This window comes from Xiphophorus couchianus, chromosome 20 (assembly GCF_001444195.1).
Source record: "Xiphophorus couchianus chromosome 20, X_couchianus-1.0, whole genome shotgun sequence".
NCBI classification, from domain to species: Eukaryota; Metazoa; Chordata; class Actinopteri; order Cyprinodontiformes; family Poeciliidae; genus Xiphophorus; species Xiphophorus couchianus.
This window is the reverse complement of record NC_040247.1, coordinates 11,193,990-11,210,714: the sequence shown is the minus strand read 5'-3', so window position 1 is coordinate 11,210,714 and position 16,725 is coordinate 11,193,990. Positions and strand designations below refer to the sequence as shown.

Sequence of the window (16,725 nt, the reverse complement as noted above, 5' to 3'; positions counted from 1 at the left end):
ATGGAGATGGATTTGTGTGAGACAGACAGTGGCCTCTGTAAACATGGGTGTTCTGTGTTGTTGACAAATGAGCTCTAAGACAGACAGAGGACTGTCTCTGAGTCTGAATCATGACCTGAGCGATCCATTAAAACAAACAAATTAAAGCAAACAAACAAGAATGAGAAAATGTGGTACAGAGATCCCACGGCTCCCAAGGTGTAGATGTATTATATAGTGTTGCTTTTGCAATAAAAAGCAGACATTTAAGACAAGAGGAGCAGGATATTACTAAAACATTTAAGTAAAAGTGTGCAACTAGAGTCAGATTTTAGTATCATGCTTTTTTTAAACAGAAAAATACCAATTGCACGTGAAATAAACAAGTAAGCTTTGAAAACATGCTTAACATTTTTAGTTAATTATTTTCACAGTGATGTTAGAAATCAATAGACCACACTGCGTTTTGCTGATACCATTTATTTGGTCAGGGTGGAAACACATTTGTCTACAAGTTCCCAGCCCCTTTTCAAGTCCCATTCATAAACACTCAAGTTTATGTGACAAGACTGCAGATTTATTGGCCTTAATTAAAAACTGGTGGAGAAAAATATACCAGCTTGTTTATATCTTGTGATTCTCTGTTCTATTTATTTGGTCACTACATATCTTCAAAATGCAACCAAAACAAAAAAATAAATAAAAAATCTACTGAGTGTCTTTGTCCCAGGTTAAGCTGCTGGAGAGCCTTTTACTCCTTTTTACTTAAATATTTATTGTTTTCATTAATTTGTGGCCTAAAATAAAAACCTGATGCCTAACTCTAAATTATTAAAAGACATTTTATATTTTATTATAAAATATAATTAAATCCATATTAGCCTTATATTTGAAAGTTATAATATAACAAGGCAGAGAGTTAGTTCTGGATGTGCCCTTGTGGAAAGAACCAGGCTATTGGAAGTAATGTTATTGTGCCTAAAGGTCGTCTTTCAGTGCCAACCCAGCTGGTGATGTCATGGCTTTTGTTATTTCTGCAGCAGTCTCACATGGCTTTAGTTAAAACTCTCTGTGCCTGCGGATCTCATCCTTGGTATCCCACCTTCTCCCCTTTTTCAGTTGTCTTTTCCCTCCCTTCCTTCTGCATTCCAGCTTTCCCACCCACCTTACCTCTTACTCTCTCACACATTTTTAAAAATTCTGCACCTCCCTTCTCTGTCTGGCTCCCTTTTCTCTGCTTTTCTTTTACCCAAACTTTTGATTGTCTTTCCAGACAGACTTCATTCCTAAACAGCTGCAGATCTTCTCTATCCTCATGTTTTTCTGTCTCCTCAGACCAGCTTAGAATTGTTTTTTAATGTTTTATTTTGATGGGGGTTTTTTCCCTTCCAAGCAAAGGATCCCCTGTCTCTGGCTCTGGTGCTCACTCACAATATCCCTCATGCCATGTGTTTTCTTTTCTTATCCACTCTGAAAAATATGTGCCCTTAATGCATCACTTTGAAGCATACACATCTGTTAGCATAGATTCTTCAAAATGTCAAAATATAGTTTAACATACAGAGCTCCCGATTACCAAAATCAATTCCTGTAAAAATGTGCACAATTATTTTTAAAACATTATCTTGTGTTGCGGTAGTGTATTTTTTTTATTAAAATTTTAATTAAAATACATTTATTCTACGTGCGAAATAAATCTCTAGTTATAAAATAAGAGTTTTTAATAAAATCCTTATGCAGTTTCTGCAAAATAAACTTTTTTTATTAATTATGCTGAAAATTGATCAGAGCACCTAAGAACTTGTAATTAGTGATTCGCCATTTATGTTCCTGTTACCGTACATAAATATATTGCCTTTGGAACCCTTGCGATCCCAGCCAAAGCAGAAGTGTGTCAATCTTTATAAATCTGGAAAATGCCACAAGAAAAAGGCATTTTGGCTACTTTTGTCTCTATAAACTGTCAAAGCAATATTTTAAAAGTATAAAGCAAACAAGATTAGACAAGTGACATAAAAAACTGGCACCTAGGAACGAACACAGCCAGCATCTCTACAAAAAATCCATTAAAGTAAGAGTTGCCAAACTTTTTAACTTATGATCTACAAAATTACAGTGGAAGAAGCTTGTAAGCTTAACTACTCGTTGAATTAAAAGTTTTTCATCCAAAGCCAACTAAACAGTGGTAACAGGGACAGTAAAACAACATTTGCAAGTATTATGTTGACCAATATTTTGTTTTTATCTGAATACTGGTGCTGTTTTTTATCTTGTGTACCATTTGTGGCATAAGCGTTTCATCATTATCATTATGTTATTTTGTTACACATGTAACAACATCTCGCCTGTTCAAACCGTAAAATTGTAAAATAACATCTACAGTTTAACTAGTCAGTCTACAACAATGCTAAACCAAAACACTACTCGTCTTTTTCTGCCTCTGCCCTATGAATAGGTAATTGTCAGTTTAGTGACATTTTGCCTTCAATCCCAGTGCTACACAGGGTTTGAGATCCACCCACAAGATCTCAAAAGTAAAACAGCTTTATTATTCCTCCCACAAGACTTACAGCCTGAGATGAAACGTTTGTGCTCAACAATCTGCCAAAACATGACTAGAAATACACAAAATTACAAGTTTTGCAAATTCAAGTCAGTTCATAAAAAAGGCAAGATATGATTTATTTTGCCAATAAACCATCCAATAAACATATTGGGTGGTTTATTGTTCAAGACTGAAATAAAATGGCTCAGTTTAACTTTTTACGAATTTGATACAAATTTAGATCTTTTAGCTTCCAGTGATCCACTTGCTCAACACTCATCTCTTGTAAATCAATTATCAAGCTCACTGAGTTACAAAGCTTTTCAGGTGATAACCTCCGTTCTCCTTGGGACCCTCAGCATCAGCCTCACTGCATTCTCAGGAGACACCAGCTGCTCCTGGCTCCAATAAAGTGTGGTGGGTCAAACGTCAAAGCTCAAAGGTTGCAACCTGTAAAGAGCTGAGGTCTCTTGATGATGCAACTAAATTGTCATCTGCTACTCACAAATTGCTTTTGGTGGAATCTTACTGTCTGATGGGACAGGTGAAAGCCTGAACAGGTCAAACTGCAGGGCTCCGTGGGTCTGATGGGAAAATCTAGGCTGTTCCAGAAGGCCATCTGCCACTCTCAGAGGAAGGAATCCAGAAATTGAGCATATGAAGCAGTCAGATGTTTTTGCTATTATAATTAAAACTGAAAATTAGAAGAATTTCTCTAATGGTCAACCAGTCGTTTATGCAATGTTTTAAAGCCAGGGTATTACATCCAAATGTCACCCATGTCTTGGTTGTTCAATTTTTTTTAGTGAAATAGCAAATTGAAGTTGCACAAGTTGAGATTGGTCACACAGAGCATGACTGGGATTGTGTTTTGTATGCTGACATTTGTTATGAATTGGTGCTGTATAAATAAAACTGAATTGAATTGAATTGAATTGAATTGAATTGAATTGAATTGAACCTGTCTCAGCTCATTTTCATGAATTATCTCTGTATCAGTGCAGTGTGGCATGGAGGGTATCAGTGTGTTACTCTGTTAAAGCAGCAACGTTCAACTGAACGTCAATGTTGGGACTGGTGTCTCTGATCTTCTTCTGGATAACAATCCAAAGTTTCCCCATGAGGTTTAAGTTCTTAAAATAAACTATGGTCTATTTTAATTAGCCTTGTCATTAAAACAGCTATTGGTAGTTTTGTCAGTGGAGTATTGGCCCTGTTTGTAAATGAAATGATTATCTCCATGAGGCTTGGCAGAAAATTCAAACCTTCCTGAACTGTGCTAACTTTGAACTGGATAAAACACAATTGACAAATGCAGATGTCTTACTTGCAAAGTGATTGTTGTACTGGACCTTAAGCAAGTTGGAATGTATTTCCCTTCAGAATTGGGAACCTTGATTCCCCAATGAAATTGAAAATATACTGTATATCTGAAAAGATTATTGTGGGTTTAATTACATTGAACACTATGTACTTTCAATCCTTTTTTTTTTTTTGTCTTTGCTCAGTTAAGGCTTCTGACGTTCATAACACAAATACATTTGTACCCCATTGCTAGGATACTTCTGTAACTTCAGAGTCCCCCACAAACTCTTGAATGCACTTTGATGCATAACCGTTTCATCACTGCTCTCATCTATTTGCTTGTGCACCATTTATAGCCACCGTTTCCTTCCACTTAACTTTCCAATGATAAGTTAGAATACACCTCTATGGGAGGACTCTGTCAGTTAGAAATAAGTCTTTATGGCTTGATCATTCAAAAGTACTGAATATACTGAAATTTGGGTTTGTGATTGTATTTATTTATTTATCTATTATAATTTTTTTAATATTTTTTGTTTATTTTTAAGACGTGTATTGGGGTTTTGAGTGTGAGCGCTAACATTACAACAGAATGGCACTTTTCAGAGCAAAAGACTTTTTGTGATAGGTTTACAGTAAGCTTCATGTGCAAAACTTTAGTTACTAGTCAGGGTAGGCACCTGTATCACTAAATGCCGAAGAAGTGCCGCAATTTACAGGAACCAAACCACGCTAGCATTCTCCCGATGAGTAAGGTGAAGGTGAGACTGGATTCAAACAGGAAAAGAGTAAAAAAAAAAAAGTTTGCGTCTTTTTCGGGCTCCTGTCCACACGTGAGGAAAGGAGTGGTCTATAAGTGGGATAATGGAAACTGGGAGACCGACTGGGAGGGAAAAATAAGGGGGAGTCAAATTTCAGCCTGACAGGGGGTTAAAGGGGGCCGGTCTGGTATTTTGGAATATACGAAGATTCATTGAAGACAACGGGGACATAAAACTACAGCGTCTGGCCTGGAGCGGTCGGTGCTGAGTTTGTGCTGCAGGTCCGGGTCCTGCCGCTGGATTCCCCCCCTCATCGATTATCATCCGGGAAGGGTAAAAGTCGAATGGTCCGTTTTTTGTAACTGGGACATAACACACTAAAAATTACTGAGAGAAGCCTTCGCACCCTTCTCTCTCCCCGCTGCATGTCTAATATTTAGACATGTTGAGCTTTATGGATTCCAGGACTGTACTGCTTCTTGTAGCATCCCAAGTTTGTCTATTAGCCGTTGTGAGATGTCAACTGGAAGATGACCGTAAGTGACTAAAATGTATAACTTTGTCATAATGTTCAAGTGAAGTTTTCCTTTGATGCAAGATTATGAAATAATTTGCTTTTATGGTGATTTGATGTGGTCATTGCACATTCACGCAAGGGAAATATCACATTTTTATTGCACAAAAATGTTGTAGGGTTTAAAGTGCAAAGATGATACAGAAAAACTTTTGCCAATAAAATCCACAGGTGCTTGCTCAAAAGGCTGATGGAGATCTTTGCAACTCTTTGCAAATCTTGCCTCTTTGGATGCTCTTTCTAAGTTCATGCTGTTATTCTACCTGATAAAAGCTGCATTAGTTGCCTTTAGTTTTAAGACAGAATAATAAATATGAGTGACACATTGGACTTCCTTGTAACCCTGAAGCTTTTTCCTATCACCCTGGCTGTTCTTTCTGGAAGTTGAACTGCCTGACACCTGTGGGTGCTTTTGGGGCCTTGACAGACTATCCTTTAAAACTGCAGATTCACTTAATAAAGAGGGGGAAAGGGGCAGAAAAAAAACTGAAAAGTGGTCAGGCTCAAGGGCCTTTGGTAAAATATGTTCACATTCCATCGCTGTCAGAGGGCATTCAGGCGAATCCTGGCATGTTGAGGCAAAAAGGTGGTAGTGTCACTAAAAATACTCTTAAAAACACTTATAGAATTGTGAACTTGTTGACCTTTCTGAAATTAGAGCAATATCATTTTTCATTATTAAATAATTCCTAATATTTCCCAATTTAGATAAAGGTGAAGTGGAATTTACCTGCATCATTGTTTAATTTTAGCACTCACAAGAGATGTTAGAGGTCACAACAGGGCAGGAATACCATTTTTTGTGATTTTAGTTCTTCCATTTAAAAGATTAAGTTGTGACAGTGAGAGAGAGCGACAGAGAGAAAGAGAGAGATTGGGCCAGAAGGGAATAGCGCTGACTGGAAAAAAATATAAGACAGGCACATCAGGCCTGAATTCTGAGAAGTAAATTATTTTTTTCTGCACAAGTAGAAAAAAAGGTCTGAATCTTTAAAGCAAATAAAAGGTGTATTTTCTCAGAGGAAAGGGGAGAAAAGAAAGAAGGTAGCTGTGCCAAAGTCATTTGAAGTGTCAAATTACCCTCTCAGGGAAATAAGAGTCTTGATATAATGCAAGCTTTCTTCTCTCGCTGGAGGAGAAATCTTTCTAGAAGAAATAGTAAAGAGGTCATATTTTGATGTTTCAGTCATGAATGTCAAATGCATAAAAGTCAAAAAGTTACATTAAACTTTTAAAAAGATGAAACTTTTATGACACTAGAAAACACCTGGATTTCTATTGCAAGTGTTCATTTTAGTCCCATAAAAATTACCCTCGGGATCCAATTCTTTTCTATTTATATTCCATAATAAGAAACCCTTTAAATTTCAACTTTCAAGTATATGGAGGAGGACTGGTATTATCCATATCTGGATAATCATTCATATGTGAGCCAATGGAAGGGCAGGTGCAGGCTTCGATAGTATCTGCCCCTGTAAAATTAAACATCAAAACCTCAAGGAATGCACATGAAAGCCACCATTTTCTTCCCTCTAATGTGTTTGAACTGGCATCTGACACAGCCACGGCCTGCGTATGGGGGTTGAAATGCTCCCCATGTTTATACAAGCCAATAGTTGGTCAATTGTCCACTGGGTCCCCTTTCCAGAAAGACCCCATTCATTGCTGCTGTGGTCTGTTAGGTTAGCTAGACTTAAGCATTGCTAAAAGGTAAATACAGCTACTGTTCTTGTTCCTTCACCTCTTATCCTCTCTTACCAGTTCATACCTTTAGGCCTATCTTTTGCTGCGTTTGTTGCCTCTAACCCGTCTGCACAAGTTCATTGACTCCAGTCAGATAATTTCTCTCAGCAGGTGTTCCTGCCAGTCTCTACCATTCTGGAAAATGTGCCTGTTCAGATTTACTTTATTTAATCAGATTTGTATCTGATTAAATAATTGTATCTGTAACTGCTTGTTAAAACATTCATCATATTCCTCTATGTTCTCCATGGCAGGTTGTGGTCTAAAAGCAAACTTTATCTTTTCCTGTATTCAGAGTCGTTCTCTTATGCAGTTAATGTGGGTGTTTCCCACAATGTAGACTAGCTCTATTTTTAGCTTGTTAAGCCTTCAGCTACTAGTGCTACTCACGTTATTTATTGGAGGTTTCCTCCAACTATTGCTCAGGCTAAATTGAAGTCTGTGGTTTTACACCGCCACCTTGTGGCTACTGTAAAGGTTGCATGCATTCCCTTAATGACCCAACAAAGAATTGGTAAAAAGGAATTTCTCAATTATATAAGACTGGAGATGGAACAGCCATTCTTCAAATTTATTGATCAAGTTAGAAACTGAGATTAATTAATTTCTGCCTTAATACAGAGTAAATGTAATATATATATATATATATATATATATATATATATATATATATATATATATATATATATATATATATATATATATATATATATATATATATATAACTAAATTTTTCTCCATACTTTCATAGGCTCAACTTCCAGAGTTCTTAGTCCATACTGGCACATTCTTAAGGTTTAAATATAAGTTAACTATGGATGGATGGAACTTTTAGACAACAGAAAAGAGAATCTAGAAATATGCCACATTTGATCATTTAAACGTTTAGGAGTGCTGCTACCATGTTTTCCGGACTATAGAGCGCACCTCACTATAAGCCGCAGCCACAAAGTTTTTTAAAAAAAAACTGGAAACGTACATATATAAGCTGCACCAGGATACAAGTCGCATGGTTCAAAACGTGGGAAAAAAGTAGCAGCTTATAATCCAAAAAATATGGTAATAATCATTGAAAATTTGCTTCTTTTTTAAAAAAACAGCAGCCATATGTTCTTCATTAAGCATGTTATAATATTTGATTTATACCTCATGTTGACTTTAAATCTCAAATTGCACTATATAAACTTGAATACAAAACAACTAATTGCAATTTTGGAGATTTGATGACTCATCAGCTGAGAGTTCAAATCTTTATATCAATGCTTCAAATTTTCTTGATGAAAAGGAATCAGTATTAGTGGCATAATTCTCTGATGGTTAACATGCACATATTTCAGGGTATGTTTGCTGATTCAGTTAATGAGATAAATTTACCATATACCACTTCAGTCAATTACGTGTTTAAATTAATAATACAAAGTATTTTTGCATTGAACTATCTCCTTAAGGACTTTAATTATCACTGTAGAGGAGTGATTGTAGAAAGAAACATTATATTTTGTGATTTTTCACTTAATGCCAGCTGTTATTATGGGTTAATCTCCTTCTTCCCTCCTACCTGCACCCTCCTCTTTGTGCCCCTTGACTGGGATCTCAAACACAGAGGAGGATGCTTCTGCCTGTAGACACGAAGGACAACTTTATAACGACAAGGACATATGGAAACCAGAGCCTTGTCGCATCTGTGTGTGTGACACGGGAACGGTTCTGTGTGATGACATTGTCTGCGAGGAGCTAAGAGACTGCCCCAAACCTGAAATCCCATTTGGAGAGTGTTGCCCCATCTGCCCTGCTGACCAGCCACCACCTTTTGGTTGTAATTTATTTATCTTACATCTCTCATAAATAAATTACTGTATGGGATCATGCTGTTTGTTTTGGAGGGATGAGAATAAAAGAACACCTGTAATATTTGGTGTTATAGTAAATTTGAATGCACTTTTCTTTCCCCAAGGCAAACAGATGATGAGAAAAAGCAGTGACACCCAGACACGGTTTCAGTGAAAAGCTTAATCTGGCCGTTGTTTTTCCATAGCTGGTGCACCTTGGCCTCGTCTTGTTTAAATACGCTCCTACCCTGAGTATCATGAAAACATGTGGTAGTGATTAAGGAAATACCTCAGTGAAGTGGCCACGGCCTCACATTTCTGCTCTATATCCTCTCTGTGGATTTCTGCAGATCTGATGGCAAGAAAATAGCCCAACTCTCTACTGAGAGTAAAGAGTATATGAAGGAGGCCATTCAGACCGCTCGCCTCCAAAGTGCCATGGCTTCCTGATAAACAAAGGCCTCAGTGTCCCAACACCAATGGCCAGCTTTGGAAATGTAAATAAAATCGGCTGAGGAGCATCAGTGAAACCAGAGGTGTCACTGTTTGCAATGCATGCTTGTGGGTTTAGATGCTAGAAAAACATTACACATTTAAAGGCAAAAATTGTTGCTTTTGTAACAAAGAATAATTCATCATCAGCATAAATAGAAATAAGGCTGGTTATCAAAATTGAATGATTATTTGTTGCATTCATATGGAAAATTTCTTCTAAAAGGAGTCAAAGGTTGCATAACTGGACTGACGATGGGACTGCCCCAGATCAGATTTGAAATTTGGTCAAAAATAATTTTACTGAATATGAAAACATAACCAGTCTTATTTAAAACCAAGCACATTTTAAGCTTTGGTGTAACTAACTATTGCAAAACATTTGCAGTAAAATACTAAAATCCTTACGTAAAATGCTACAAATTTAAGCCCTTCTTGTTGAAACATGTGCTCTGCAGAAGCTTGTTTCTGCTGCTTCCATTAAATGCACCTGTTTTGCTTTAACTTTAGGCTTTTGTGAGATGGTGAGACAATCAACACTTGTTCTCTCCTAATGGGCTTTTTTGTGTAAACACTATGATTTGGTGGTGGTCTTTCGAATAGTTTCTGTGTTTGATCCATGTACTCCTTTATTCTGCTGTTTAATGCTGTTTTGATCTTATGGGTTTATGGTGCGATCTGTTCACTAACTGTGATCTATTTCCATCTCAAACTTGGGTGAACACCTAACAGGAGGAACAGGAGCCAAGGTGAGACACAAGATAACTGTGTTTCGGATCATGACTGTGTCTGTGAAGTTGAGCCTCTGTTTTTCCCTGATTGATAGGCAGGAAGAACTAGTCGTTTAAGGATTTAGATATGTGTTTGATGTAAATGAGTGTTGCCAGATGAGTAATAGGTATTTCATGTACACACTGTGCCACACTTATATACTCAACAGCAAACATGGGTCTTATTTAACACTCTTAATGAAAAGAATTCAGATTTCTCTTCAAAATGTGGTCACACATAGTATGTAAGCCACAATAATCATTGTGTTTCTGCTATACATTTCTTTCATCAGGGTCAGAAGGGTGAACCCGGAGACATTACAGATGTAAGTTGATATCGCACAATATTACAATTTTAGCTTTTGATTTGGAAAAGCTGACTTTAGAAGATGCAGTTCTTACATACAACACTGGTAGTGTAGGAAAAAAGATACATATAGTATATGTGAATATACTATATGTAATATGTAATTGTTTATAGGGGTAGTAAAATCTATTTTTTTTTTTTTTTTCCTCCGAAGAGCTTTTTGCGGCGCTAGTGGCTCGTATTTTTTTGCACAGTAGGCAGACAGGAAGGAGGGTGAGGAGAGGGGGGAAGACATGCGGTAAAGGTCGTCGGGACCGGGAGTCGAACCCGCGACGTCCGCGTCGAGGACTAAGGCCTCCAAACGTGGGGCGTGCTAACCCCCTGCGCCACCACAGCACGCCCCGTAAAATCTATTTTTGAGTTTTACATCATTCTATAATATTATTCCTTCATCCAAAAATACCTGGAGTGTTGCCTTGATTCTTTCATGCATGTGTAAAACGCCTGGGTGGACTGAGCACCGCCTTTGAGACGCAACTCCCCCTTGGAGCTGCAGTTTCCGAGCTTCCAAGCTCCTTCCTCACAGAGCACTCCTCCCCCGCTCCTTCAGACTAGCCAGCAGTAATTAGTAAACTCCTGGGTGGAACTGCGCATCAGCGGAAATCATTATACAAGCTACTTCTCAGTGCAACACTAGTAAAAACCATGAATTTTTAATAGAGGAGCAATGTTGTGATGACATCCTGTAGGCGGAGTTTCAGAAAGAGCAGAAGTTTTTAAAGAGACAGAGGCCCAATTTTCAGATGTTAAATTATTAAGTCACATTTTTTAGTCATATTTGATCAATTTTTATAACAATTGAAGATGTTATATAGATATAACATCTTCTGATACTGTAAATATATACTGTATACATATATATATATATATATATATATATATATATATACTCAAAAAGAGTATGAATCAGCACATTAAGCCTCAACGAACATAATATCAGTTGTAGTCAGGAAGAGCCTAAGTTGGTCCTTTTATTTTGATTAGTATGTTTATCTTCCTCAGGCGTTTAATCCTAAAAGAAATGGGTGTAAAACCAACCACTGGAAACGTATTAGAATGAAATGCAGATGCCCAACTACCCTTAAATTAACTTTAAGCTTTAAATTAGCTTACTGGGTGTGACTTTCAAAACTGTGGTAGTAATTTAACAGTAAGTTGTAAAGTAGCTTGTAAAAAAGCCCAACAAACAGACGAGACAAGAAGAGGACAGTTTGTGTATTCAAGTCCAACACTGCCTTAAGTACATTCAAGTTCCTACCAGACGAGAGAGTAAAGTCCTCACTGCTGCTGATGCACCTGGAAGTGTTTTATGCCTCAGTTCATAGCAGGAAATAAAAGGCCATTGTTTACTGTATGTTTCTCCTTACGCTTTGCCTGAAGAAATAAGCAATTAGCTAGTCTACTTTTGATTGGGGAAAGATAATGTTTTTGCTTGGTTCTTGAAAGAGAATATATCCAGTAAGTGCAAACCTTCTGCAGAACCAGTTAAATTAAAGTTGTTATTTATATGAAATATATATTTGTTTAATGATTTTTTTTTTCTAATATAGGTTGTAGGACCAAGAGGACCATCCGGCCCCATGGTATCTAACTTTCCTCCATTTTATTGCTTAAAAATAACAGGCTTTTGATTCAGTCATGTAGAGTCTAGAAATATATAGCATTTGTTTTAGTAATTTATCAAAGTCTAGATCAGCAGGGCTGTACTCCCTCCTAATTAAATATCTAAAATTCCTGAAATGGGTTGATTTTAATATCTTACACTCACTTAGAACACAATGTTTCCAATAAAACAACTTTTTTGTATGTTCTTTTCTATCAGTAAGTGCATGCGCGCACCTGCATATGTTTCATGGACAGATGTCACTCCAGGTGAACTCTGGGAGTTTCAGAACAAGAAACTCATTAGGAAAAAACAGAAAAGTGTTCTTTCCTATCTTATTTACTTACTTGACATGTTTAAGTTTGAGGTTTATGTATTTAAAGCTTGACCACTGAAGGAATATTTGGAGTGAATATAAAAAATGTAGTTTTTAGAATCGTCTGTCAAAATAGGTGGAAAATTTAACAAAATATTGAAAAGTTTTGAATTTCAAAAAAACATCTGGCAACCCTGAGATTGAAATAACAATTTAGTTCAAGTTTCCTCTCTGTAACACCATCAAAGTTTAAATTCAGCAGCTGCTTCTTTCACCTGTATGGAAATAAGTCCTAACCTCATTTACTTCCATCATGTTCATCCAGGGCCCACCAGGAGAGCAAGGACCCCGAGGACCAAGAGGAGACAAAGGAGAGAAAGTTGGTTTCTTATACATTAAAATAAGAAAATCTCCCAGAAACTTAAAAAAAACTATACTCCTTTCCTGCTCTGTTAATGAGTACAGTATGTCTGATTGAATTTGATAGCTGTGGCTCCTGGAGGGTGTGCGTGTGTGTATGCGTGTATATGTTATAGCTTGCAGATAATAGTAGCCTTTCACTGAGCACTACACTCTAACTAGTCATGTGTCGTTTCCATTAGGCCCTGTGGTCTGGGTTGTTTAACAGATGCAAGACTGTTGGGAGACTCATAATGTAAACGTTGGCTTCTCTCGGCGGCCTCCCAGTCGCTTGGTGTGGGAAATCTGCATCTGCTTTGATCGCCTCATTAGTGTAACAAGGCGGATGTGATAGTAGGCTGCAGGCGTGTAGTTTATGTCATGTAGTTATCTTGTTTATGCAGATCTAAACATGAGCTAGATTTAATTTTGGCGAGCAGAAGGTCTGCAGCCTTTTTAGATATTCAGTACATTTTTTTGTTTTGGATTAGCTTGCTAGGTGATTTGTCACTACATGCACAGAGGTATGCAGGGTTGGCCTGAGAAATCACAAGCATGCAACACAACTTGTAATGAAAGTGCTTTAAATGGATGTCTAAACCAGAAATGTTTTGTTTTGTTCAGTCTGAATGGCATATTTCACTCTGTATTCCTCATTGTTGGAGTCAGATTACTTCATGATAAGCTGAGCTGTGGGCTTCTGTCAATGGTAGCTAACTAATACTGTCCCTGTTGTTTTACTTTCTGCCAGTGGTTATGAAAATATGAATTGCTCCTGAGCTCAGAGATTGGCACAGAAACTTAAAAATAAATTAATCTTTGGTCATAAAAACTGTTCTTTTAGACTCTTTCCCCCTACATAAGAAGATAAAGACAATATTATAATTTCTATCCATAATACTATAAATATGAGAATATGGATGTTTACTAGCTAACCAAATAAAACTTTCTTTATGTAAACATTTCTTCTTATTCCTATTATTTGCATTGTTAATCATTTCATTTATTCTTAAAGCTTATATTTTTTGATAAACTTCTAGTTTATTTTTTATTAGAAAATGGTTTTATGAACACATTTGACTATATTTTGTTCTTTTCTAAGTATTTTTAGGTTTATTTTAACTCTTTCTGTCTTCTTCAGGGGAGCCCTGGTCCTCGTGGCAGAGATGGTGAACCTGGAACCCCTGGAAACCCTGGACCCCCTGGGCCTCCAGGACCTAATGGACCCCCTGGACTTGGTGGAGTAAGTATCTCATGTTTTGGCTACAACATAAAGGAGCTCAACACATATTCAAGGCTGACGGTAGAGTCAGGCTAGTGACTGGCTAGAATTCGGAGAAAAAGGGGGTAAAGAACAGCAGAAAATAGTCCAAAAAGGACAAAAGATGTGTGAAACTGCAGGAGAGGGGAGGGGGCAGAGATACAACGGCATGGATGCTGAGAGAGAATGGACAAATGCCTCTCATTCTTTGCAGGAGAAAGGACAGAGGGGAGGCTGAAGGGGGGGTGATGTACTGAGATAGACCTAAGAAGCTTTTTCAGTAGAGCGGTGAGAAGAGTCTTTGTGAAAAAGTTCACATGCCCTCTGTCTCTCCTTTGTCTGTATCGTGATTCACATGATACCCAGAGGCTCACGATCTCTTAGAAGCTGATTCCCACTGCGGCCAAAATGATGCAAAAAGCTTCAGTTCAGTAAAGAAACAGATTGTGCCAACAAAGATAATTAGATTTAGAAAAAGTTAAAGCGTACCTTTAAGTTAGGTGGGTCATTAACAGACATAAACCATTACGAATGCTTAATAAAAATCCTTTCATCTGCCTTATTGCAACTGTTTAATTTTTATGTGCACTCCTAAACCCTGGAAACACATTTTAAGCTATTTCCAGACCAACAGACAGATAGAAAGAGGTGTCTTTTTATAATCTTTGAAACACTCTGCTTTGCTGTTTTGCTTGAAAAGTCCTGTGGAAATAATATTTTATTGACTGATTGGTTGTTTGTGGTCTGTTTTTTTTTTTTTTTTGCCTGCTCCAGAACTTTGCTGCTCAGATGGCCGGTGGTTTTGATGAGAAGGCCGGAGGTGCACAGATGGGTGTGATGCAAGGACCAATGGTGAGAAAGAGGCCACACAGAGACAGCCATGCTCTGCCATGTGATGCTAAGACAAATCCAGGGAAATATTATGAGTCTCATTCAAACCTGGGGACAAGAATAATCTCCATATTAGGGTGAAAAGTTTATCTCAGTTCAAACTATTGTAGAAAAACATCAACTATTGTCTTGGTTTTTCTATTGTAAGATGAAGTTGAATAGTAAACGAGTCATACGTTTTAAAGACTTTGTTGAGAAACACATCATGTTTATGTAATGTGTTCACAGTGGGAGTAAGATTTGGGTACTTTCCTGACTATGATCCCAAAATGTCAATCTTTTGATCAGTGAGTCACTTTTGCTTTGGCACTTAGTGATCAGGTGGTGGAGAAGCATTGTTAATCAGCCAGTTGCTTCAGTTAGTGAAAGAAATGGATTGGGTTTGCAGGCAAATTACAAGTGATGAGAGGCAATCCCACACACCTGAATGTTGCTGTATCAGCAAGAAGACTCGTGTTAGTTTCTTTTTTCCCCCATAAGACAGTTCTTTTCAACACATTCCAGTTCAAATGGGTTCATCAGAGAAAATACCTGTAACCTAGTCCTGTATAGTCCAGTCCAGGGACCTTCTGCAAAACGTCAGGTCAACGAAATAAACATCTCCACTTCTCTGTGTGAGCGAAACATCCATATCTGGTTGTTGCCATTCGTGAGTTAGCTCAGTATTAGCATCAGTCTGAGTGATTAGTTGAATCCTCCATAGGAAGCCCTTCTGGCTCTTTTTGGACTCTATTGACACCCTTTCAGCAGCATTATATTTTCCTGAGAAGTCATTTTTATGTAAAAAATAATCACAGACAACATGTTTTATTTTTTGGAAACAACCATGGTTGACAAAAGAAGAATAACTTCAGCAGCTTTTAAAGCAACCATTTCTACCACTTTAGTCAACACATTATGAAAATTATGCTTACAAGTAATTTTTGGGAATGGGAAAATCAATATAAACCATGTTGTTGTGATTTAGTTAGTTGTTGTAAGACTTTACTACCAACCATGACAAGTAAAAACAGGAAAAACTAGCAAACAGTTTTCTGTCAGTCTTAAAACATTTTCACCTTAAGATTCCTTTGATGAGAAATTACATCTTGGAATCCAATGGATCTTTATCTTTATCTATGTCAGATTGAAATTCAGTAAAGAGCAGGAATAATTTGGGTATCAGATTAAGAAGTAAAAGTGACACATTTATCCACTGGTGTTGATCAAACAGCACAAATCCTGATTCCTGCTGGAAAATTAGGGTTTCAGAAGGAGTAAAGGATGGGTGATTACTGAAACAGCTATTGATCATCATTATATTTCAAACTCACAATAAGCGACTACTGGTATTCTTGAAATGGAGTGAGGAGCTCTCTGGAAGCTATTTAAGGATCCAGTTCGGCAGAGTTTCAGCCCAGCTGGGGTCTGTGGAAGGAGGGAGGGAGAGAGAGTGGGAGTGACTGGAGTGGATCATATCCCCACTTTTCACTTTGCTCATCCTGATGCTCTCACCACATGTCTGTCTGACAGATCTCCACTATTCTCTGTCCTTGTGAAGCCGGCTCACATTTGTGTTGGCAGTTTTTCAGCTCCCTGGAGGGATGGCAGCTGACCTGGCCTGATGCTTTATGGAGCCCTTAATCATTTACTTCAACATCAATCCTGCATATATACATGCCAAACACTCTAGTAGTATTTTTACTGAAATGCAGAGACTTAAACACATATTCAGACATCCTGAGCATAAAAAGCCCCATTGATAAGCTTCTGCTCACTCCGGTTTGGGCTTCCCATTCCCACTGAAAGGTGACTTTCATTCACGTCCAAGGACCACTGTACAGTTCTGTGACATTTACTATGGCCAGGTTCCAACATTTTTGATTGAGGAAGCATAAGTACAGCACTAAT

The 16,725-nt window shown here is 37.5% G+C and overlaps 1 protein-coding gene across 2 annotated transcripts in view; it reads left to right on the top strand.

The window, feature by feature from the left end:
* Nucleotides 1–4,810: 4,810 nt before the first annotated feature.
* col2a1b (collagen, type II, alpha 1b) overlaps nucleotides 4,811–16,725 on the top strand; it is a 50,651-nt gene continuing 38,736 nt past the window's right edge. The window contains exons 1-8 of one of the 2 annotated variants that reach the window (XM_028002895.1): nucleotides 4,811–5,126; nucleotides 8,511–8,720; nucleotides 9,961–9,977; nucleotides 10,292–10,324; nucleotides 11,916–11,948; nucleotides 12,610–12,663; nucleotides 13,825–13,926; nucleotides 14,719–14,796. In XM_028002895.1, coding sequence (XP_027858696.1) covers nucleotides 5,033–5,126; nucleotides 8,511–8,720; nucleotides 9,961–9,977; nucleotides 10,292–10,324; nucleotides 11,916–11,948; nucleotides 12,610–12,663; nucleotides 13,825–13,926; nucleotides 14,719–14,796 — 621 coding nt within the window. In that variant the 5' untranslated portion in view covers nucleotides 4,811–5,032. The remainder of the gene's footprint in view (nucleotides 5,127–8,510; nucleotides 8,721–9,960; nucleotides 9,978–10,291; nucleotides 10,325–11,915; nucleotides 11,949–12,609; nucleotides 12,664–13,824; nucleotides 13,927–14,718; nucleotides 14,797–16,725) is intronic. The other variant, XM_028002896.1, reaches the window with a different exon arrangement.